This window comes from Ilyonectria robusta, assembly GCF_021365365.1.
Source record: "Ilyonectria robusta strain PMI_751 chromosome Unknown BGZ61scaffold_3, whole genome shotgun sequence".
NCBI classification, from domain to species: domain Eukaryota; kingdom Fungi; phylum Ascomycota; class Sordariomycetes; order Hypocreales; family Nectriaceae; genus Ilyonectria; species Ilyonectria robusta.
The window spans coordinates 2,233,489-2,254,583 of record NW_025764437.1 but is presented as its reverse complement, the minus strand read 5'-3'; the positions used below and the strand labels follow the sequence as shown (position 1 = coordinate 2,254,583).

Below are 21,095 nucleotides of genomic sequence, written 5' to 3'. Positions count from 1 at the left end.
TTTGTCACGTGATAGGATTGGCTCTTCCGCCAAGATTTTAGCATTTGGCGAGCTTGACTCCAACTCACGTGCCTCAGGTACGTACCTCGGTACCGTGTCCCCACAAGACACCGGTGCACTAACAAGCTGCAGATCATGTCTATTGGATTGTGATCCAATCTTGGGCCCTGTCTGTCTAATGATATTGCCTCGTTTTGGACTCATGTCGATCAAGGTGTTCCATTGTGCGTAAGTTGATGAGAAAATTATTGTGACTTTCTTACACGCAGGTGCATCTGGCATCTGCTGAACTTCCTTGATATCGAGGGACTAGGTCACGAACTCACTAAGCTATGCCTCTTCCCCCAAAACCAGTAACCCATTGCTTAATGTCTCGATGGCAGCCCAAAGTGCTCATGAAAGCGCCTCTTTCTGCTGCCCAGATCCTATTCCATGCAATCCCTCAAAATAGTCAACCAAAGCATTTCCTAAACTCGCGTCACCCTCCAAGCTAAAATCTTGCGCATGTTACTTTCCCTCCTGATCTTTATCCTTCTCCTGGGGGCTATTATGATCCTCTTGGGAACCGTCGATGTATTTGATGATCATTTGAAGTGGAATTGGGAGCTCCTCTGCCCGCAGTTCTACTACCGGTGTGATGGTGTATGCTTCAGAGTCAGCATTCACGGGTATGATCTCGCGTGCTCCCAGTTTCACTGCCTTTTTCTCCCAGCGAATTGACCCATCCGGATTGTACGCCTTCTCCCGGTCTTCCCCAGAAAACCTTGTTGCAATCACGTTGAGTCGCGGGAGAGGAAAGTAGCGGCCATAGCGACTGGCGCGCTTGTCGCCCTCTTCCTTCAGCTCAGCCAGGGACGGCCAATCGACCCGAAGCTCGTCTTCAGTTGGAAATTCCTTGTTAAAGCAATGTACTGCGGAAAAGACTGGCGACAACTTGTCTCGGAGCATCTTTCCTCCCAGGAGCTGAGCAGGCAATCGGGCCTTCTTCCCTTTCTGATCCCCGAGGCTTTTGCTGTCAGCCTTGGCGAGTCGCTTGTCTACTTCCTGCATGAGTTTGAGTTTCTTAGACTCGGCTGCTTCGAGTTTGAAAGCCGTCAATTCTGCTGGACTCTGCGGAACAAATGGCGACTTGTCAGCGCTCATGTAATGTAGATTGATCAGCATCTTCTGGAACGCTACTCTTTCCTTGGTCTCTTCGCTCATCCATCTCTTTGACTGGGACCAACCCCCATTCTCAGCTGGACTGCTACCTGACGGCTGCTGAGGAACTGTGATTGACCCCTGGGTAACTCGCCGCTGAGATGCTGGCGCCCTGGGAGCATTTGTCGGTGGACCACTGAGGGGAATGTGAGCCGATTTTTCGGTAGAAGGTGGCGTATTACGTGAATACTGATCTTTTGAGATACCAAACTCCGGTTGGCCGGCCTTGTGATCCTCGACACCAACTACCGACCTCGTTCGGCCACGCCGGTTTGCCTGACCAACATCTAACCCGGGGGTCCCTTTGAAGACTTCCTCGCCCACAGAATTTTGTAGGAGATGTTCCCCAAACACTTGCTCGTTGACATTCGTGCCATTTGGCCCCTTGTGCTCGCCGGTGACTTTGAGTCCTGCTGTTGTTGGATGTTGACTGAAGTGTTCTAGACTCTGGTCTCCCAGGTTGTCAATCACTTGATATTTCGATGCGAGTCTTCTTGGGCTAGAAGATTTCGCTCGATATTTTGACTTCAAGACTTCCACTTGGGTCTTATGGCCAGCGGTCGATGCGGGTCGTGGAATCCCAAGCAGGTTGCCCAGCTGAGTCCGTTTGTAGTCCATCGACTGACGCTTGAGCTGAGACGACCCTCGGGATCCTCTGAGGCGGCGAGATGTCTCGCGTGAGCTTAACCTTGGTTGGACTTGAAGTCCTGAAACACTTGTCCCTTGTAAAGGCTGGGGCCAAGAGACTGGGTGCTGGGCAGGAGGGACCGGCCAGACCGGGCTTGGTTGAGCAAGCGCCGGCTGCCACGTAACGGGCGGCATCGTCACATAGACAGTGGGATACGGCAAATACGGCGGTGGATAGTAGTAGACCGGGGCGGGTGGTCCTGGTGCTGGGGTCATGGCAGTAGGCGCCATGGCGTTGGAGAAGAATTGTGGTTCGGGTAGCGGTAGAGGCTGTGGGAGGATGACGTTTTGGGGGGGAAGTGGCCCAGCTGAGTAAGTCACCAGCGACGAGTCGTTTTGAATTGGCATCTCATAGTCCGGTTGTGGCGTGGGCGGCATGTGAGGAGTTATTCGTACCAACTCCATACTCCCGGGCCTTGGTACACAGGGAGGCGGTGGGGATGGAGGCTTGGAAATATTGCCTTGGTCTTGTTCAGCGGAAGAGGATCCCGGCGGCGTGTGAATTATAGGGTTGGATCGTTCCGGTTTTGGCATTTCCGAACCCTTCCTCTCGATTGTAGGATGGTCATCCGTTCTCTGTTCAGCCTTACTGGATGCTGGTGATCCCGGGACCTCGGGGCTTGCGGCTGGGGTCGCGTTGTTGACATCATCATTTTCCGTACTGAGTCTCTGAGCTTTTCTTTTCTTGCGATTCTTTTTGCAAGATGGTTGGCTGGAATGGCCAGATGAAGGAATGGTATTTGGATTCGAGGTTGATAGAGAAGGGAACATGGCATCGTAGTTGTCTGGGTCTAGAGCATCAGGCCCCAAAGGCCGAGCGTTCTCCTTCCTTCGCCATGACCTAGGACAGGTGGGAATTTGCCCGGGTTTCTCTTCGTTGTGGCTGTCGTCTTCGAGACCGGGCTCGGGTGAGGATGGACCCGGCGTGAAAGCGGCCGCGCAAGGGTTCATCATACTGATGAAGTGTTGACAAGTCCATGTAAGTAGGAAGGAAGGAGTCGAGGAAGAGAGGGCGTGCTGTTGTGAGCGTGAAGAAAGAAACACGCACAGTTGAATGTGTAGCTGAGCAAAAGAGCGAGAAGCGGCGCGACTCGGTCCGGCAAGGTGTTTGTTACTGGAGTGGGTGTTCGTGCCTTTTAGGTGACGGTTCTGTAGGCTCCTCTGAGAGGTTCACGCGAACGGTGGTTGTCAAAGGATGGTGGGTCGGTGCCTAGCATCAGCAACACCAAGGACGTCGAGGCTGAGATATAGTCAGCAATCGTCATATAACGAGTTTGGACAACTGACTATTTCACAAAAACTCAAGCCCAACTCGATGGGTCAAGTCAGGTTGAGCAAGGGGTGTTCATCTAGTCGTGAGGAGTTTGTTGATGATTGTGACGTCGTCAACCAAGAAGGGAGACCAAAATGTAGGCTTCTTGCGGAAAGGTATAGGTACGCGATGCAAGAAAGCCTCAAATTCTGGACGCGAAAAATAAAGTGAGCAGATGACTTAGGCAGAAAGCTGGGGAATTGGCAGTGAATCGGGGCTGGCAGCTGGCCATCAGCTGGCAGGCTTGTAGGTGAAATGAAGCCGAGACTCGACAACTCCCAGTGGCTTGCTATTTGACGCCACCATGTAAACGTGTAAGAGGAGAAGTTTATGGACCTTCTGGTGATGGGTGGATGGTGTCATATAAAGCCGAGCATTTGGTGTCTCGGATGTGGTTCTCGACTGCAGGCAGTCAAAGCATTGTGCTAACGAGGATGCATGCTGCGCCATATTGTGCATGGGTTGAATCTGCAATTGTTGCCTTTCTTGGAAAGACTAACGCGGTGTGAATAAGTGCGTGAATGGCTCATGACAGGCTGCATTGGCCTCTCTCGCGTGGGCTCTCACCGTGAATCAATCGTCTCCATGCAGTATTCTCTGTTAGCTTCTATGCACATATCATGACAATATTGGTGGAGTCTGCCAATTGACATTGTGAGAAGAATGGGCTCTGCGCCATGTTGAATTGATTGTTGTTACCAAGAGCAGCAACTGATCACATGCAAGTACAGAGAGATATCGCCAACAATGGTCCGTGGAATGATTTCAAAGGGAGAGCAGAATTGACAGCAGTGGATTCATTTGTATTTTTCCTGCTCCATCGAATGAATTAAGTATTGTGCTTGGTGAAAAGACTCGCGATCCAGGATGAATGTGAGCAATTGAGTATTCATGACCGTGAAAACCACATGCGACAGAGCTACTGAAGGGGCTTTGATGTCAAAAAATGACACCACATCAAGCAAGAGAGGGACCCAAAGTCAATCCCAGAGAGAGATGATATTCAATTCATATAAAATCTTTCTTCGGCCCTGTCAAAATAAAGCCAGCAATGGACTTTGCACCAATCTGGACCTGCATTGTCCCAACAAAGCGTATCGCCGGTCCCCCCCACGGCCGCTGCCCCACAACCCGCCGAGGTCTGGGCGCTCTCCATTTTAGATTATTCGTCCCTCCTCTGCTTGCTCCAGTGAAAGGTATCCTCAACACCGCGACAGCATCCCTTTCTCACCGCATCGTCTCCCCGCAGCCACTGCCCAAGATGGCTCCGACGACCCTCAAGCTGACCAACCGCTGTACGCTCGCGCTGCCAATTCCCCTGTCAAAGCCCAAGAAACTGACATCCCGCAGCTCCGAAGCAGCCCATCAAGAAGCTGCCCGAGTCGATCGAGCTTGGCCCCGATGCCACCGTCGAGGATGTCAAGAAGATGATTGCTAAGGAGGCCAGGATCGGCGACTTCAACCGAGTCGGCCTCTACGACCCTTCCACCAAGAAGACGCTCAAGAACCGCCGGGCCCGTGTTGTCGACGAGGAGGGCGTTGCTTCTGCCGGTGAAGTCCTCGTCAAGGATCTTGGTAGGCCGCCTCGTCTCCCCTCATGGGAACCCCCACCTCCTTTCCCAGAGGCGAATATTATCAGGTTCTAACTGCTCTCAAAGGCCCCCAGATTAGCTGGCAGACTGTCTTCGTCATCGAGTACCTCGGCCCTATCCTCATCCACGCCGCCGTCGTCGCCGCTCGCCCCTACCTGTACAAGAACGCTGATGGCGACATGTCGCAGACCCAGTGGCTCACGTTCGGCATGATTGTGCTGCACTTTGTCAAGCGCGAGTACGAGACGCTCTTCGTCCACAAGTTCTCCGCCAACACCATGCCCTTCTTCAACGTCTTCAAGAACAGCTTCTTCTACTGGGCCATCTCCGGCGCCCTGTGCGCCTACTTCATCTACAGCCCCACGTCCCTCGCCGCCCAGGCCGACATCCCCATCATTGATGCTCTCGGTGCCGCACTGTACCTGTTTAGTGAGACTGGCAACGCCCTCGTCCACCGATATCTGTCTTCGCTCCGCTCCACTGGCGGCACCGAGCGCAAGATCCCCGTGGGCTATGGCTTCGGCCTCGTGACCTGCCCCAACTACATGTTCGAGGTGCTGTCGTGGGTGGGTATCATCCTCGTCAGCCGTGACTGGACCGTTGCTCTCTTCATCGCCATTGGCGCTGCGCAGATGTTCGACTGGGCCAAGGGCAAGGAGCGCGCCTACCGCAAGGAGTTTGGTGACAGCTACAAGAAGAAGCGATTCGTCATGCTGCCTGGCCTTCTGTAGATCTCTTTCTGACCGCAGTTGTGAGTGGAGAACCTGTGAGAGGAAAAACAAAAGGCGGAAAGCCAGGCTTGGAAGCTTTGTTTGCGCTGGGCTACACGAGGGGGAAAGGTGGACAATAAAACGGAGCAGCTTGTTGGCTCCATAGATCAATGAAACAAATGGATTTGTTCATTCGCATTCTGATCAACGGTCCGAGTCGTTCCCCCAGGAAATGAATGTCCCACCACCCTAAGCTAATACCCGTAACTCCCCAACACCAGTCCAAAGGCCGTAATCGTCACATTCTCACGTCATTTACAAGTCACTCGTGTTCGTCAGTTGAGCTCGTCGGTCCGCTGCCCATCCTCATGACGCCGTCGACACCGATGCGGTATCCGAGCCTTTGGCCCCTCTCCCCGTGCCGGTGCTGGACGCCGGCTCCGTCAAGCTGCGACTCGCCTCAGACCACGTCCCCGTGGCGCCGTCCGAGTCGATGGCCATCTCGGCCTCGTCAGCCCTCGTCTTGGACGGGTCGCCATGCTCGTCATGGGCGCCCTCCAGCTTCTTACCCACGTCCACGTCCATCCTGTCGCCGCCGTGGTCGTCGTCGCTCATGACGCTCCCGGTCTCGCTCCCGCTGCCGCAGTCGCTACAGCTGCAGCTGCTGCCCCCGCCATTGGCCAGGCGCACCGTCTCCTCGAGGACGAGAAAGTCGCGCTCCAGCACCTCGGCCCAGTTCTGCACGTTGCCGAGCTCCTTGAGGCGGCGGGCGGCGGCGTCGGCCTCGCGGGCGAGCTTCTCGCGCTCGCGGCGCAGGCCGTCGGTGGCGCGCTGGACGTCGGCGGCCTGACGACCCAGCACGGCCGAGTTGGCGTGCAGCGTCGTCGCGCGCCACTGCAGCTCCGAGTCCATCATGTTCTCCAGCGTCGCCACGACGGCCGACCGCGCCTCGGCCACATGCCGCTGCGTCTCCGCCGAGGGGAGCGTCGGCTGGAGCGGCGCGAACGGCGGGGGCGGTGCCGGCGCCGGAGCGTGGGCGAGCGCCGGAGTGGTTGACGGCGATGCGATGGACGGCGGCGGGGAGGTGGGCTGGCGCGGGGAGAGGGAGCGGGAGGCCGACGACGAGGACGAGGCGGCGGCGGCGGTTGACATGATTGCGGTAGTGGCCTTTTTCTATTTCTCTCGCTGTGTGACTTTTTGCGAGATGAGAGGTTTCAAGTAGAGAAACAAACAGCAAAGAAGCGTTGCAGGACTGCCGATGACCAGATACGTCTTGTGCAGCTGATGCTGCATGGTGGTGGGGGTGCATCATGCGGCCAAGGACTGGCTGCTATTATTCGGCTCTGGATTGGATGGACATGCTTAGACTTGAGGGTTACTTACGCTTACTCTTCATACATCCACTCTGGGGATCCTGTAACTAGACGTAAGTGCTGTTAACTTAGATAAACTGTTTGACCTCGTTTAACCATACGATATTACATTGCTTCTATCGCTAATGTACACCCGAGATATTTCTAATCCGTCTCGTATCGCTCGCAACAGTCCAGTCCGTGAATCTGTGTACCCGGCCAAGCCTCTCTTGGTCCATTCTCGAACACCGGGTCCGATGCCTTCCCCGTTTTTTAAACCCGTCAGAAGCATTTTGCATTACACCGTACACGCACGAGCACAATCGATCCGCCTGGCCAATGAATTAAATACAGATATCCTCCTAGTTCCCCGTCACTGGCGCAGTAGGAAAAAAAAACCGCCAACCCGAACGCCAAGGCTATGCCGGAGAAGGAATGAGTATGCCTCCGGCGGTTGTTCAAAAAGAGAAAGACGGAAAAAATGCTAAGTCAAAAACCTGGCGCCTCCCTTAAAGTGCTATGCAAGAAAAACACAAACAGCGGCTCTTGGCCGCAAAAATGAAACAAAATTCAGAATCCAAGTGGGGAGCTGGCTCCCTTGTTCAGAAGGCAACTTTACTTCCGTTGAGGCGCAGCGGGGTTGGCCCGAGAGGTCCATGGGAACCCATGATTGATGGTGTATGTATTCCCTCGTCCGAGGACATGGATGAGAGTGACGAAAGGGAGCTGAAGCCCATGTGTCCCTTGATCATGCCGTTCCGGCCCATAGAGATGCCTGGGTTCGCCATGAGGGCGTCTGCGCGGTCGAACACGTTCCCATGGAAAGCAGATGCGAAGGAACTGCTCTGTGGCGTCGTGGGGACCGTGGCCTGCATTGCAGGGCCCAGGGCAGCGCTTTGGGGGGTAATTGGCATTTGTGTCGGCGACATGGCATGTAGCGGGTACGATCCCGAACCGTTGCCGTTTCTACCAGAAGGTCGAGGGAAGAAGTAGTGCCAGGGAGATTGGTAGATGATGGTGCTCGTCTCCTTCATGCTGCGTTGAATTGGCCGCAATTGGTCTCTCGTGTCCGGCGGCAGCGATACGTGGTTGATATCCGTCTTTACCTTCTCCACCAAGTCGGCCCAAGAGCCTATAAAATTCCTGCACAAGCCCCAGAAGTTGGCTTGCGTTCTAACGCCAGGCTCCTTAAGCTTGATGAGGGATAGCCTGTTCTTCAGCATTTCAGTCTGCTGAATTACTGTGCCGCACATCGCGATGAGACCTTTCCATTGTTGGAGGAGTCCTTCAGGAGTGCGACGGTGCGTAGCGTTTCTCAGGCCACCCATCAACTGCACGTTGAAGCTCGGAAGGGTGCGCATGACAACGTCGGTCGACTTTTGCAAAGACAGGAAGACTTTCTCAAACTGGCGATCCTCCTCGCTGAATTCGGATGGCACATTTCGACTTCCCAGAGAAGAAAATGACTCCCCTGATCGCGGAGTAGCCGAGCTCAGGGGGGCTGCCCCCCGTCCGTTTCCATTGAGGTACGGAGGAAGACCCGGGACGGGAACATCGGTGGCAACGCGTAGGTTGACCGATGGGTGAGGAATCAATGTCCCATTGCGACTACGCGAGATAGTCGACCGCTCGACGGTGGGTGTAACCGAGGGTTCCCGAGTATGGGGCCGTAACGTATGGCCGCCGACGGAATCGCTCTCGGTCGAGTTTTGTCGTCCATCTTCAGCACTAACGCATGCAAGCGTCACACGAAGCTCCATAATACTGTTGTACAGCAACATCAGGAGAGTTCGAATATATCGAGCGTCTCCGTTATTGACAAAAATGTCGATATTGTTGGCCAAGAGAGTGCAAACGTGGCCGTAGGCACTCACCAAGGTCTGACATGCCCGGTGAACGTTCTCGTTTTCTCGGTACGAGTAGTCCTGATCCTCAACCAAGGCCATGTCATGCTTTTGGATCTCCTGTTCCAGTTCCTCCACGTGCGAGTTTGTATTGTAAAAAACAATTTCCAGGCTAGATCGCTTTGCCGAATCGTCGCTCGTCAGGCTCATAAGCATCTGGATCATGGGGTGGATTTGGAAGACCGAGTACAAGATTCCTTTGGCAGCTTCGATGACAGGGTCGAAGATCTTTGATTCTCTGCGTCGCTCAGGTAGGACGGAAAGCCGCCGGACGTAGATTGGTCGTTGAAGATAAGGCTCGGTGGGTGTGGCTGGACTCTTGCTCCCAACAGGGTGTCCTTGCATAGCAGAGCCGTGGCTTAGTCCGCGATAATGGCTGAAACGGTTGTTTGCTTGTGTTTCGTCGAGGGTGCCCAGGTCCGACGGCTTTCTTGACACAATTCCCATCCGACGGTTACGACTCTCCGATCGATCTGCTCGCAGCAGCGTCTCCGAGTTGCTGCGGGAACGCTCGTTGACATTCCCAATCGTCAGAGGCATGACACCGGGTCGTCGAACGGTGGTGCTCTGTTGTGACAGACCCCTGTAGTGCGACCTGGAAGGAATTGGGGGTGGGCGAGTCCCATTGTTAGGAGATCGAACGTCGGGATCTGCGCCGTTGACTTTGATGGGAAATCGGCCGCTGGCAACTCGTTTCAGCGGGAAGCGGGGTGTGTCAGTACCCTCGCTCGATTCGTCCCCCGTATTCTCAGCTTCGAGTCGACCATTGAGCGCATGTTGCTTGAGGAACTTCTTGATATGCGAGGTGACGGCCACTTCGGTTACTTCGCTGTCGCGCAAGATGCCCTCGTTCGGCGGGCTCGCTGCTTGTACCTGTATTGCGTCTCGGGGTGGGAAGCTGATTGGGTTTCCTTCAAACTTCAAAACCTGCAGGGAGCCCATATCGGCAAGGCAGAGTGGGAGCTCGCGGATTTGATTTTTCGGGACAGACAAAACCTTCAAGGAGGAGAGTCTTGCAATATCGGGGGGTAACACTCGGAGTTGGTTGCGACCTAGATCGAGGATCTCGAGAGACTTCAGATCGCAGAGCTAATCAACAATATCAGCGCGGTGTCGCGGATGTTAGGGAAGGACCAGAATTACAGCCTGGGGAAATTCTTTGATCTGGTTGCCCCGGATGTTCAGGTAGCGCAGGGAAGTGCATTCTGAAAATCGGCTTGGGAGCGTGGAAAGCTGGTTGTGGGAGAGTGCAAGTCTAGTATGGGAAGAGCATCAGCATGGGCGTGTCAGGTAGAAGTTGGTAGTGTTGAACAGAGACGAACCGTTCCAACTCGTTCTTGACGATGTCGACTACCTCTTCGGGTAGCTTCTGGATGTTCTTGCGACTGAGGTCGATGGTGACGCCGGTCTTGATTCCTGTGCCAACAGCACTCGCCTCGGCGGCCTTGTTCTCGCTCTCGAGCGCATTTCGCATAGCCTCGCGTGCGAGGTTGATGATCTGGGCGGACGTCATGGCGGCGGCGGCCGAGAGGGACGCATTCGAGGGAACGCTTCGCAGGCCGGGGATGGGCGGCGGCGGCAGTGGCGGGCCGTTGGACGTAGCGGCCGAGTTAGGGACAGGACGTCGGCCGGGAGCAGGAGCTGACGCTGAAGCCGTTGGAGGAGCAGGATTATCGGGCAGGCCGCGCGAGGCCGTAGACTGGTGAGAAACGGCGCCGAGGGGCGGCGGCCCAGGGAGTCTGTCTGGCCGGTCCATGAGGGCGGAGGAGGGCGGAGGAGGGCGGAGTTGAAGAAGATTCGGGGGGCGTGCGGGTCGGTGGAGGGTTGGGTCGTGGGTCGTGAATCGTAGATCGAGGAGCAGCGTAGGCGTGGATGTGAGCGTGGGTTGGATTTCCAAACGACGAAGCTCCGGCTCAAACCGTCTCAGACTTCCCCCTCTCTTGTCTCTCGTATGTCTCCGAGTCGACGCGCAAACGAGGAGGCAGGCCCTGGAGTCTCAAACAAAGCCGGGGCCGTAATCGGGACTTTTTTCCCTGCGTTCAGGCCAATGAAGGCGGCGACTGAGACGAGTGCAACGAGGTCATAGTTGTCGATGGGAAAGGCCAGCCGGCGGCGCAAGTCAGACCTCCCGGGGTTCGGAGCTGTCTGGGAGAGCACGGCGGACGTGCCTTGGGAGTCTGAGAGGAGACGACAGATGGCGGAGCGAAGGTCGATGGACAGCGAGATGGATGGGGAGGACGGAGGCGAGGACGGAGGCGAGGACGGAGGAAGAGGAGGACGGGACGGAGCGGGAACGGCCGCGATGAGCTGATGCAGCGTGGAGGCGATGTTGTCGGGTTGGGTCCGCTGGGATATCCCCCGTCTCGAACCTATTTTGGTTGATCCGGCTTTGGATGTCAAAAAAGAGTCAAAGGAGTCAAAGAGTCAAAGGAAGCAGGTTGGAAATCGAAGACATGGCAGCAGTGAAGTGTACGACTACAAGCACGGAGACTCAAGCCACCCAAGGACCCAGGGACTGCTTATCCATCCATGTGGTCTTGGCTGCCCCATTCCCCAAGGGTACCTTACAGCCCGGGCTAACAAAGTTCAGGTCGTTCTAGCGACGAGACGAGAGGCCCGGAGGTGACAGACGAGCCGAGACGAGACAAGAGATCCCAGCAAGCTTCCTCCGCCCTGAGGTGGTCGCTGGTCCTTACGCTGCCACTCTCTCACCCTCTCACTGGTTTTTTTTTCCTTGCCCCGGTAATAGGTGCCAACCACCCCTGACGCCATCCAGCACCAGGTCCCAAGATAGGGGGGGATGATATAGGGGTAAAGGTACCCTCGGGCCCAGTGGTCCTGGGCCGCCGGGGCGCTGGACTGGGGGGCTGGTGCCGCGCACCTCACGTCCATCGTCGCCAGAAATGTAGCCAGCAAGCGTGGGGCTTGGCTTCAGGCGCTTTCAGGGACGCACTTGGGCGCGCCTTGCACCCACCTTGCGTGCCTAGGGACTTGGGTAGCGGTCTCAAACCAGAACCCTGCAACGCCTTGGGGGCCTCAGTGACTGACACGCCCTACTGTACAGTGCGGGGCCGTTGTCGCCGCCCGGCAGCGCGGAAGACCACTGGAAAGCCCTGGATTCGACCTGGACCGAAGGGTGTCGCAACAGCAGCCGCTCCCAGGAACGGAACACCACGCCAGACTGGCGCCCAGCCAGCACAGCGCTGCCAATGCGCACGCGCCCGCCACCGACTGGCACACAGTATGAGACTACGAGCCTTGCGTTGGCATCTTGCGCCCGCCCGTCTGGGAATCTCGGACCCAAGTTTAGAAATGTTGACGACAGACTTGAGTTGAGGGGTGCATGGATGGGTTGCACACTGGCTGCCGCGCGCTCAACTCTTGGCTGGTGGGTGGTGGACAGCTGTCAGGGCTCCATCGGTTCCTGGCTGGTAGGGAGGGGAACTGGCCTATGAAGTGCTCCAGCACGTCTCCATCAGCGAGTGCATCAGCGCTATGGGGGCGATTGGGGGCAGATGGGAGTCGAACGGGAGCAATGGGAAGCATCCTTCGGTGCCCGCCAACCCGCTAAAAAGCTCTGCCCCTGCGTGTCTGGCTTCTAGCTGCTTGCCGGCCCCGTGTGGTGGTTGCTTCTGGCCGGTGGCGACGGAGCCCACACAACCCTCCCTCCCCCTGTCTTGTCTGACTCTGCCACGAAAGATGCAAGGCACCTGGGCTTCGTTTTTAGCTACTTAGGCGCCGACTGTTGGCCACTTACGGAGGGCCCTTTTAAAAGTTTTGTGCAGAAGAAAAAGTAATGCTGAGGTAAGTGAGTCAAGCAATCATTACGAGGGTAAGTACACTAAGTACTTTGCTGATTTCCATAAGCCCTAAAAGATAGCAGGTTACAGCGCATCAGCGACCAGTAGATCCTGGTCAGCAGCGCCTACACCTGAAGTTACAGCGGCCGTAGCAGATAACTTGACGAGACCGTCACAGCCTCATGTATCTCAGGTAACCAACAGGGATAAATGGATGTGGCGCTACTAGTGCTGGAACAAGACTTTTAAAAGAGCCCTCCGTACGTAATAAACGGTAGACGGTTGGCCAAGCGTGCCAACATCCACAATCACCTCATCCCGTGCCCCGACTTCGTAAGTGCTGCAGGTAGCCAAGATGCTGCGTCTATTGCTGGATACGATACTCCGTATGCTGCGCTGCGACGGGGTGGTGCAATTCAGCCGCGCTTCGTGCTTCTGCAGGTGAGACGGAATTAGAATCCCTTGGTTTCACGTATTGCGAATTCCAGTCTACGCAACCCATCCTCGATCGGATTGTGTCCCGTCTCGAGTCCCAACCTCGACCAAGTAACTTAATCCCGGGAACACAAGATTGATGAGATGACCAGAGATACTCTAATTAGAACCCTAACCCTGGCTTTGCGTTCAGATAGCGCAAAACTGACGTACGATGAACTGACTCGAAATAGGGACCGTTTGCAACCGTCAACGGTGGCACGTGATGGAAGTTTCCCAGACGGGTAGGTACCTAACTTAGCGAGCTTGCTTCCATGTTTGATCCGTTGGGGCGAGCTACCAGAAGAATCGTTCCCCGGGTCATTCTCCAACCCCGAACCCCGGCTTATTACCACTTCAACTCATCACCACCATTTGTGAAACCACCATTTGTGAAACCCACTACACTACTCCGTACACTGGGGCTAATATCCATCGACCATCAACCATCGACCCCGGTGGACGGACCGTTTTCTCCACAACACGCAGTTGGCCCAGCCAACGCACCCATACGAGCGAGATCGCCTCGGATGCCAAAAGTAGCCGTTTCCGATCATCTTACGTACCCCGTTACGGTGAGCCGGCGTCCACTGCATCGATAGCTGCAAATCGAGACGCACTCTGCAGGCACTCGCGCTAGCTGCCTGCCGTCACACTCCCTCGTGTCTATATTTCCTTGCCTCACCAACAAGTTCTACTCGCCACCAGCAGCTAATTGCACGCATCTGCTGCCAACGGAAAGGGCCAGACAAAGCCACGCTGCGACTGTGGATTCCATTTCATCCAAAGTCCTGTGTGCTCTGTGATGAGCCAACCTGCCATGATTCGCTCTCGATTCGCCTTCTCCCGACCCTGACACCCGCCAGCCAAAGATAGACGCTGCCTAGCCAGCCGCTGCAACTTATATCACACCGAGGTTGCTTAGCATCCACAGCGAGTTCTAGCATTCCCTAGTCCGCCCGCCGTCCGATGCAAGCACCATGCCCGCCCTGCAGAGAACCAACTCATGCACAGACATTGGCTTTACGCTCAGGCGCCAATTCAACAAGGATGATTTCAGGTTAGCACGCGTCCTGCCTCTGCTGCTGCTGGTGCCCTGCGTTCCTCTAACCATCCTGTCTCGTCCCTAGACCCCATCAACGCGAGATAATTGAGGCTGCTCTTGACGGCTACGATGTCTACGTTCAGGCCGCCACGTCATTTGGCAAAAGCCTTTGCTTTCAGCTGCCGGCCGTTATCGACCAGGGCAGTGAGTAATCATCCCGGTTGCATCGTGGCGCCCATGCCCCGTTCCTCCGATCTGACCCTGCTCTTAGTCACCATAGTGGTATCCCCGTTGTTAAGTCTTATGGTAAGATGCATTAACATTATGGCTTTTATCCAGGTCTGATATACTGCCAGATCAACCAAGTGGATTCCCTCAAGGCGGCTGGGATCAAGGCCAGCTCTCTTAATAGCAACACACCCTTCGCTGAACGAGTCCGCCTCGAGAAGGATCTGGAAAGTGGTCATCCGATCACAAGACTCCTCTATGTTACACCCGAGTTGTGTTCGGGCCCACGTTTTCGGGAACGCTTACAACTAGTCCACGAACAAAAGGAGCTGGCCCGGGTCGCAATTGACGAGGCTCATTGCATCTCCGAGTGGGGCCATGACTTCCGAAAGGACTTCAAGCGCCTCTCCTGGTTTAGGGAGACGTTTCCGGATGTCCCGATCATGTGCCTGACTGCAACAGCGAACCCACAGGTTCGACAAGATGTTTTGTCCATCTTGCGTTTAGATGCCACCCCGGAGAAGACAAAGATGTTCCTCATGAGTCCCCAACGAGCTAATCTGCACTTGGAAATTCGCTATACCAAAGATGAGGACGACAGCCGCCTATCTGACTTTTTACGGTGGATCCGCGGTGTCTATGACCGTCGGAGGGCTGATGCTCGAAAGGCCGAGCTTGCACATGCCGGAGAGAGAATAGAGAGCGTCCCTGGTATTATATACACTCTGTCTCGAGATGAGTGCGAGTCCCTGTCGGCAGCCCTTCGGGATGAAGGAATTGGAGCCCGGCCGTTCCATGCCAAGTTGCCGAAGGAGGTGAAAGAAGAAACTCTAAACCGGTGGATTCATAACGAACCTGGCTATGATATAATCGTGGCCACGACCGCCTTCGGAATGGGGATCGACAAAAATAATGTACGATTCGTCGTACACTGGCGCATTCCGAAGTCGTTCGAGGGTTACTACCAAGAAGCCGGGCGAGCAGGCCGAGATGGAAACGCAAGTTATTGCTTTCTTTATTACAGCCGAGAAGATCTCGAGCGGGTGATGCGCTTGATACGATCCGATTCTAAAGAAGAGTCTAACCAAATTGCCCGGCTGAAGAGTCTTCAAGCCCTCGCATTGTATTGCGAGAATACAGACGCATGTCGACATGCCATTATCTGTAAGTATTTTGGCGAAACGACAACACCCAAATGCGATTTTGCATGTGACTGGCATAAAGACCCGCAAGAATTGGAAACGAGATGCATGCGAGGCTTGGCCAGCGAGGAGTTTGTAAGCACTCAAGCAATGCAGGGTACATATGATGGTTATTACGATGATTAATGAGAGACGAACCAATGATGCCTTCTTTATTTTGGTCACACTTAGTGACATCCACTTGTTAACATCGGATGTGCTAGTGCTCCCGTGAGGCGCAGCATGCTGTATCCAGGCCTAGCTGATGCTATCATTCGAATTACCTCGGCATTTAAACAAATCATTATTCATCTTCCGAGAACTCAAGGTTTCTTAGGCTGGCCATTGAATCTGGCCAATCTCATTCAGAGTGGAGAAGCAGAGGAGGTTCGATATGTCCCAGTTCATATCAGTGTCCTATAGAAACAACTGTCAGCAACGTCATCCATGTTTGGCCAGACATATTGTATACTAACCCCTGGAAGCATATCAGGAGGAAAAAAGTCGGCCATCATGGCATCCATAGTGCCCCCGGTTTCGCGTGGCGTGGCTGCGTCCCAGCTTTCGCGCAGCACCGAGACGCAGGAGCGCAACGTTTTGTTAACAGTGTCGTAGACGGCGGGCTTGATGGGTTGACCAGCCTCCATGGCCCGTATCTGGGTAAGATGAGCTTCTACAAAGAGTAGCCTCTTGAGACTGGTGTTGCCTCGTTCAATCAAGTGAGTTAGTTGTTCACGGGTGAACTCCAGCGCCTGTATCAGGGGTTCTCGTGTGGCCTTGGCCATCTCGTCGAGGGCATCGGCTTCAGACTGTGGCGCGGATTCGTCGTCGAGCTGCGTGACGACCTCTAGAGCGAGCACTAGAGTGGCGTCAAAGCTCAGCGAACACTTGAACAGACCTCTGCCGACGAGCGCGAGCCGGGACATCTCATCCCAGTCCGCTATCGGCAGACTGAGATCTGCACCTTTGCTGGAGGATGCAATGACCATGGCTGCCTCGACACAGCTCTTCCGAGAGAGGTAGAATCGCGGGTCCGTCCTAGCCTGGAGCATGAAGTCGCGATGGAGAAACATGGTGAACCGCCGAATATGCATGTCCATGAATTTGCGATGGAACTCTGTCGGTCTGAGTTTCGGTCCGCTACAAAGGCCATTGTCGACGTCCCTGTAGGAGTGGAAGAATGCCGCCACCTCGCGACAGGCCACTCGAATCTCAGCGCCCAACGTCAAGGCCCTCTCGTAAGATTGCTCTTTTCGAAAATCATTCAGGAGGCGCACAATCTCAATCCGCAACGGTAGGGACTTGGCCAAAAGGATTTGGAGCGACGAGTCTGTGAATGTACTCATCGGAGCGGACACGATCTGTGAGTTGGACTCGAGATCGACGTCATTGCAGTTTGAGGGCAGACAGGCATCGTAGCCGTCCGCGGAGAAGTTGAGCGGCAATGCTAGGTCGAGGCAAGACTGGACAGAAAGTTCCAAGACGGTTGTCCACAACCTTGCGCGGAACTCCCGTTGAAAGGGAGTCAGGGATGGAAACAGTTTCGGGTTTCGGTGGAGTCCCATGGTGATGGCCATTCGCAAAAGAGATCCCACAGAGAGCCACGAGGTCCCTCCAGAGCAGTTGAAGGTAGTTTGGCGTGCTAAAATAAGGAGACAAAAGACCTGCAGCCCATCGAGGTTATATGTTGACTTCTCCGATGGACCTGTCAGCCACCATTGCGCATTCTGAATCCAAGTCTGTGCGAGGGTGCGAGACTGATTCATGTCGTCGTCGTTCAAATGGGTATAAAATGTGGTTCCAATGGCAAGTATTAGTGTTAATTTTATTAGGAAAACGGAGGGAACCGGCGTTGTCGGTTGGAGCTCCCACACCCGATCATATTCCCTCCAGAAGGATGGGATATGCACGATGCGATACAACGGCTCGAGGGTGCGAAAGTAACACCGGGTTAGTTCGTCACATTTCTCCTTGGGAGGCAGTGTGCCCGGTATATCGCGGATGGGCTCATCGAGCTGAACATCGTGCAGGTTCTTCATGGCGAACCTGAGATTGCGAGCCTCGTTGAGGGCCTCGAGCAGCTCGGCTTTGGCGTCGTTGAATGACGGCTCAACTTCAATTGGATGGAACTTGCCCGACACCGGGAACTAGAGGCGTATTAGGAGTGCGAGGCTTTATGGAGTGGGATTTTCAGAGCCATCACATTGTTCAATACGGAAGCGTACCTTCTCTGCGGTGTGAAGCCAGTGGGTTTGGCCGAAGAGCTTTGTTTTCTCGGGAACATTGCGAAGGCGAGGCGTGACGGGGGTTATGGATGACGATGAGGAAAGAACCAATGGCGCAGAGTGATTTGATTGATTTGATTGATTTGAGGAATGATTCTCGCGTTCCGGTGCTGGTGATTTGTCTTTGTTCTGCTGCGCCGGGGGTTGTTGATGGGCTTGTTGTTGATCTCGGGGATAACCCACCACGAGTCCTCGGCTCAACACAGGGCCACTGGACTGCGAGGCCTCGCTCTGGGTCGTAGAACTGGAAATAGAAACAGTAGGCACTAGTTCATTGGTCTTTCTTAACACGTCCACGGGGCTCCCATCGCGATACGTGCATTGCATTGGCTCCCGAGCCCGCACACAACTGGCGCAGGGCTGGTCCTGATCGCAGCGGATCTTGCGGCGTCGGCACTGCTCGCACGACCGCGCGGGGCGGCGGCGACGCCGTTTGGGCAATGGACCGGCTGCAGGCAACATGATCGGTGAATCTCTCAGTTTGAAGACCGACTTGAGGATGCAAGTCCGTCGGTGATGACGGATGGGGTGGCGATGGATATAAGTTGGTGTGGTAGCACCGAACTTTATGACCGAACTATTACTGACAAAATTATGGTGCATTTAGCGGACATGTATGGGGAGAAAGCGCCCTAATATTATTGTCATCACCTTCTAAATGCCGAACTTTAGCACCGAGGCCGAGATTCCGGGGCCGGTCTTGAGTCCCGATTCACTTCACAACGTGATGAAGGGGGTATTTAAAAAGACTGCTCAATCATGAATACTCATATTAAAAACAGCACAGATCAATTCATCGGACTCCTCTGCGTCTTTCAAGATTACAGTCGAGAATACCGAGTTCACCATGTCCACAACCACACTCGATGCCGCTACCCTAGAGAGCGGGAAGAACAGCCCTTTGGAAATCAATGACAAGACTCCAGAACTACGGGAAGGCGGCACACGGGCTTGGCTGACGGTGGCCGGCTCTTCAGCTGCTTTGTTTGTCACATTTGGATGGGTCAATTGTATCGGGTTGTTTCAAGCGCAATACGAGATGGTTCAGTTGAAAGAATACTCGAGCTCCGTCATCTCGTGGATCCCCTCGGTAGAGTGTAAGTCAACTTTGAGACACAGGTTCGCATCTATGCTAAGTATTTCGCAGTCTTTTGCATGCTTTTCTTCTCACCCGTCGGCGGAAGGCTATTCGATAACTATGGCCCCCGGGTTCCAATCCTCATCGGGTCCTTCATGCACGTCTTTGGCTTGATGATGCTCAGCATCTCGAGCGAGTACTACCAAATCATGCTGAGCCAGTCCATCTGTTCCGGAATCGGATCCTCCCTAGTTTTCTCTCCAGCTCTCACTGCTGTAAGTAATTCCAAAACAATCTCACCACCATTAAGACAAGCCGTTGACCGCCGGACAGGCTCAAACATACTTCCAGAAGAAGCGAGGGATCGCCCTGGGTCTCGTAGTCGCAGGCTCCTCCATCGGGGGTGTTGTCTTTCCGCAAATGGTCCAGCACCTGATGCCCAGCGTGGGATTCGGCTGGGCGGTTCGCACCTGTGCGTTCCTGATCATGGGGATGCTGATCTTTGCCAACGTGACCATCACGTCCAACTGGGAGCACAAGCCGCAGACCTTTGACATCATGTCCTACGTGCGGCCCGTTGGCGAGGCGAATTTCTGTATTATGGCCGCTTCTTGCTTCTTCCTCTACTGTAAGTGGGCGGGCACCCTGAGCACCATGGGATCCTCCGAGCCAACTCTGACGCAGGGGGCATGTTTGTGCCGTTCAACTACATTGTGACTGAGGCGATCCACTACGGGATGAAGCAGTCCTTGGCAATTTCTCTCGTCCCCATCATGAACGGGGCAAGGTAAGATCTTCCGCCCTTGTCCATTATGGTGCCACGTTGGCTAACACGATAAGCTTCTTTGGGCGGACGGTACCCAACTACGTGGCTGACAAAGTTGGCCGCTTCAATGTCATGATTGTGATGGTATTTCTCTCAGCTGTCGTGGTCCTAGGCCTATGGCTCCCCGGCCGAGGTGACGGTGCGCTAATCGCCTTTGCCGTTCTCTTTGGTATCACTTCCGGCGCTGGCATTGGCCTGGGTCCAGTACTCATCACCAACATCTCGCCTCCTGAGGAGCTTGGTTTCAGAATGGGCACCATCCTGTCTATTGCAGCGATTGGCACACTGACCAGCCCTCCAATCGCGGGAGCAATTGTGACAGATGACGGAGGTAGCTACAGGTACGCCGCGGTGTTTGCCGGGGTGAACTTTCTCATTGCGGGCCTTGGGATTGGGCTGCTCCGCGCGCGACTGGAGGGGTGGAAAATAAATGCAAAGATCTAGACGGCGCCATACACTATGCATGTATGATGAGTTGTTGTGGCGGCGACAAGGATAGAGTTGTTTTGCTGGGCTGAGCGAATGGAATACAAAGTCACCCCTCTTGTTTAGAAAAGAAAAGAAATTATTTTAATGCTGAAAGATGGATTCTGCTAAATTATGCTAGCCTTGGTTAGACCTGCAGACTCGTCGCAAAAGGAGGTGCATATCGGAGGTGGCTAACACGTACATAAGTAATGCTAAGACAAGTTCGAAAGTCTGAGCCACAAAACGGGACGCGGAAACGAGGAGGGAGGAGCCAACCCGTTGTTTTCAGAACATCAGATGTGAATCGACACATTTTCGGCCATTTTATTCTCTTCTCTAGTTTGGGAGTTCGTTCGAGGACTCGGATGAAGTTCGGATCTCGGCGGTGATGTGGCTACATTGGCCCAGCGGATCGCACCCGATCTGTAATAACGGCGATTAATGATGATCGACCTGGTTAATGCAGACTAAGACGTTGTCATGGTCTTGCCAATGCGAATATGTGATGGCCGGAGAACAACATTGAGGCCCCTCTCAAGCCGGCCTTCTATACCTGAAACCTGCATTGTGAGCTGAGAATCTCGCGCCAAGGCGCCGACTCCAGCCCTGTGCGAGTTACACACAAAAATAACTCCTCCAAGACCCAAAATGGAATTATCCAGGGGAAAAAAGCAGGTTGATTGCATATACGAACCGTGGCTTACACTAGGAGCTGGCAGAAGAAACGGCGGCATCATGTTCGCGCCGTTCGATTGGCTTCCGAGATATCGGGGCATTGGCGTTCGTCTCAGCTGGTATCCCAGGCCGGACGGAGTACGCATATCATGATGATGGTATTTTTACCTAATAACACCGTCCCCAGGCAATCGATACCTGCACCGCGACTTTGAGTAAAACAATGTCCTCAAATCAGAGAGTCGGCGGCTTGGCGTGATTGCACCGAGCCGCTTGCA

At 54.5% G+C, this 21,095-nt stretch overlaps 7 protein-coding genes across 7 annotated transcripts; 3 read left to right on the top strand and 4 right to left on the bottom strand.

Annotated features, from left to right (window-relative positions):
* Nucleotides 1-124: 124 nt before the first annotated feature.
* On the bottom strand, nucleotides 125-2,841 carry BGZ61DRAFT_560763 (uncharacterized protein; the record flags this gene model as incomplete). The annotated part of the gene is made up of 1 exon (XM_046255795.1): nucleotides 125-2,841. One exon carries the CDS (start codon nucleotides 2,839-2,841, stop codon nucleotides 508-510), a length of 2,334 nt encoding a protein of 777 aa, XP_046109825.1. The 3' UTR covers nucleotides 125-507.
* A 1,541-nt stretch (nucleotides 2,842-4,382) lies between these two features.
* BGZ61DRAFT_382818 (steroid alpha reductase family protein) lies at nucleotides 4,383-5,687 on the top strand. The gene is made up of 3 exons (XM_046242675.1): nucleotides 4,383-4,494; nucleotides 4,550-4,774; nucleotides 4,858-5,687. Exons 1-3 carry the CDS (start codon nucleotides 4,461-4,463, stop codon nucleotides 5,520-5,522), a joined length of 924 nt encoding a protein of 307 aa, XP_046109824.1. The 5' UTR covers nucleotides 4,383-4,460; the 3' UTR covers nucleotides 5,523-5,687.
* BGZ61DRAFT_443587 (uncharacterized protein) lies at nucleotides 5,688-6,957 on the bottom strand. The gene has a single exon (XM_046244888.1). It carries the CDS (start codon nucleotides 6,651-6,653, stop codon nucleotides 5,868-5,870), a length of 786 nt encoding a protein of 261 aa, XP_046109823.1. The 5' UTR covers nucleotides 6,654-6,957; the 3' UTR covers nucleotides 5,688-5,867.
* Nucleotides 6,958-7,455: 498 nt separating this feature from the next.
* Nucleotides 7,456-10,513, bottom strand: BGZ61DRAFT_490792 (RAM signaling pathway protein-domain-containing protein; the record flags this gene model as incomplete). The annotated part of the gene is made up of 3 exons (XM_046250364.1): nucleotides 7,456-9,846; nucleotides 9,901-10,012; nucleotides 10,080-10,513. 3 exons carry the CDS (start codon nucleotides 10,511-10,513, stop codon nucleotides 7,456-7,458), a joined length of 2,937 nt encoding a protein of 978 aa, XP_046109822.1.
* Nucleotides 10,514-14,011: 3,498 nt separating this feature from the next.
* Nucleotides 14,012-15,632, top strand: BGZ61DRAFT_528281 (P-loop containing nucleoside triphosphate hydrolase protein; the record flags this gene model as incomplete). The annotated part of the gene is made up of 4 exons (XM_046253230.1): nucleotides 14,012-14,091; nucleotides 14,162-14,280; nucleotides 14,348-14,382; nucleotides 14,433-15,632. 4 exons carry the CDS (start codon nucleotides 14,012-14,014, stop codon nucleotides 15,630-15,632), a joined length of 1,434 nt encoding a protein of 477 aa, XP_046109821.1.
* A 186-nt stretch (nucleotides 15,633-15,818) lies between these two features.
* BGZ61DRAFT_343421 (uncharacterized protein) lies at nucleotides 15,819-18,097 on the bottom strand (the record flags this gene model as incomplete). The annotated part of the gene is made up of 3 exons (XM_046239594.1): nucleotides 15,819-15,902; nucleotides 15,962-17,632; nucleotides 17,711-18,097. The coding sequence occupies 3 exons, from the start codon at nucleotides 18,095-18,097 to the stop codon at nucleotides 15,819-15,821; spliced, it is 2,142 nt and encodes a 713-aa protein (XP_046109820.1).
* Nucleotides 18,098-18,617: 520 nt separating this feature from the next.
* BGZ61DRAFT_343144 (major facilitator superfamily domain-containing protein) lies at nucleotides 18,618-20,118 on the top strand (the record flags this gene model as incomplete). Its single annotated transcript, XM_046239567.1, has 5 exons — nucleotides 18,618-18,867; nucleotides 18,918-19,123; nucleotides 19,182-19,476; nucleotides 19,533-19,635; nucleotides 19,689-20,118. 5 exons carry the CDS (start codon nucleotides 18,618-18,620, stop codon nucleotides 20,116-20,118), a joined length of 1,284 nt encoding a protein of 427 aa, XP_046109819.1.
* Nucleotides 20,119-21,095: the final 977 nt, after the last annotated feature.

Coding starts and splice junctions, on each gene's coding strand:
- BGZ61DRAFT_443587 (XM_046244888.1), bottom strand. CDS start 6,653: ATGTCAACCGCCGCCGCCGCCTCGTCCTCGTCGTCGGCCTCCCGCTCC.
- BGZ61DRAFT_382818 (XM_046242675.1), top strand. CDS start 4,461: ATGGCTCCGACGACCCTCAAGCTGACCAACCGCT. Junction 4,495..4,549: donor CCTCAAGCTGACCAACCGCT/GTACGCTCGCGC, acceptor GACATCCCGCAG/CTCCGAAGCAGCCCATCAAG. Junction 4,775..4,857: donor AGTCCTCGTCAAGGATCTTG/GTAGGCCGCCTC, acceptor CTGCTCTCAAAG/GCCCCCAGATTAGCTGGCAG.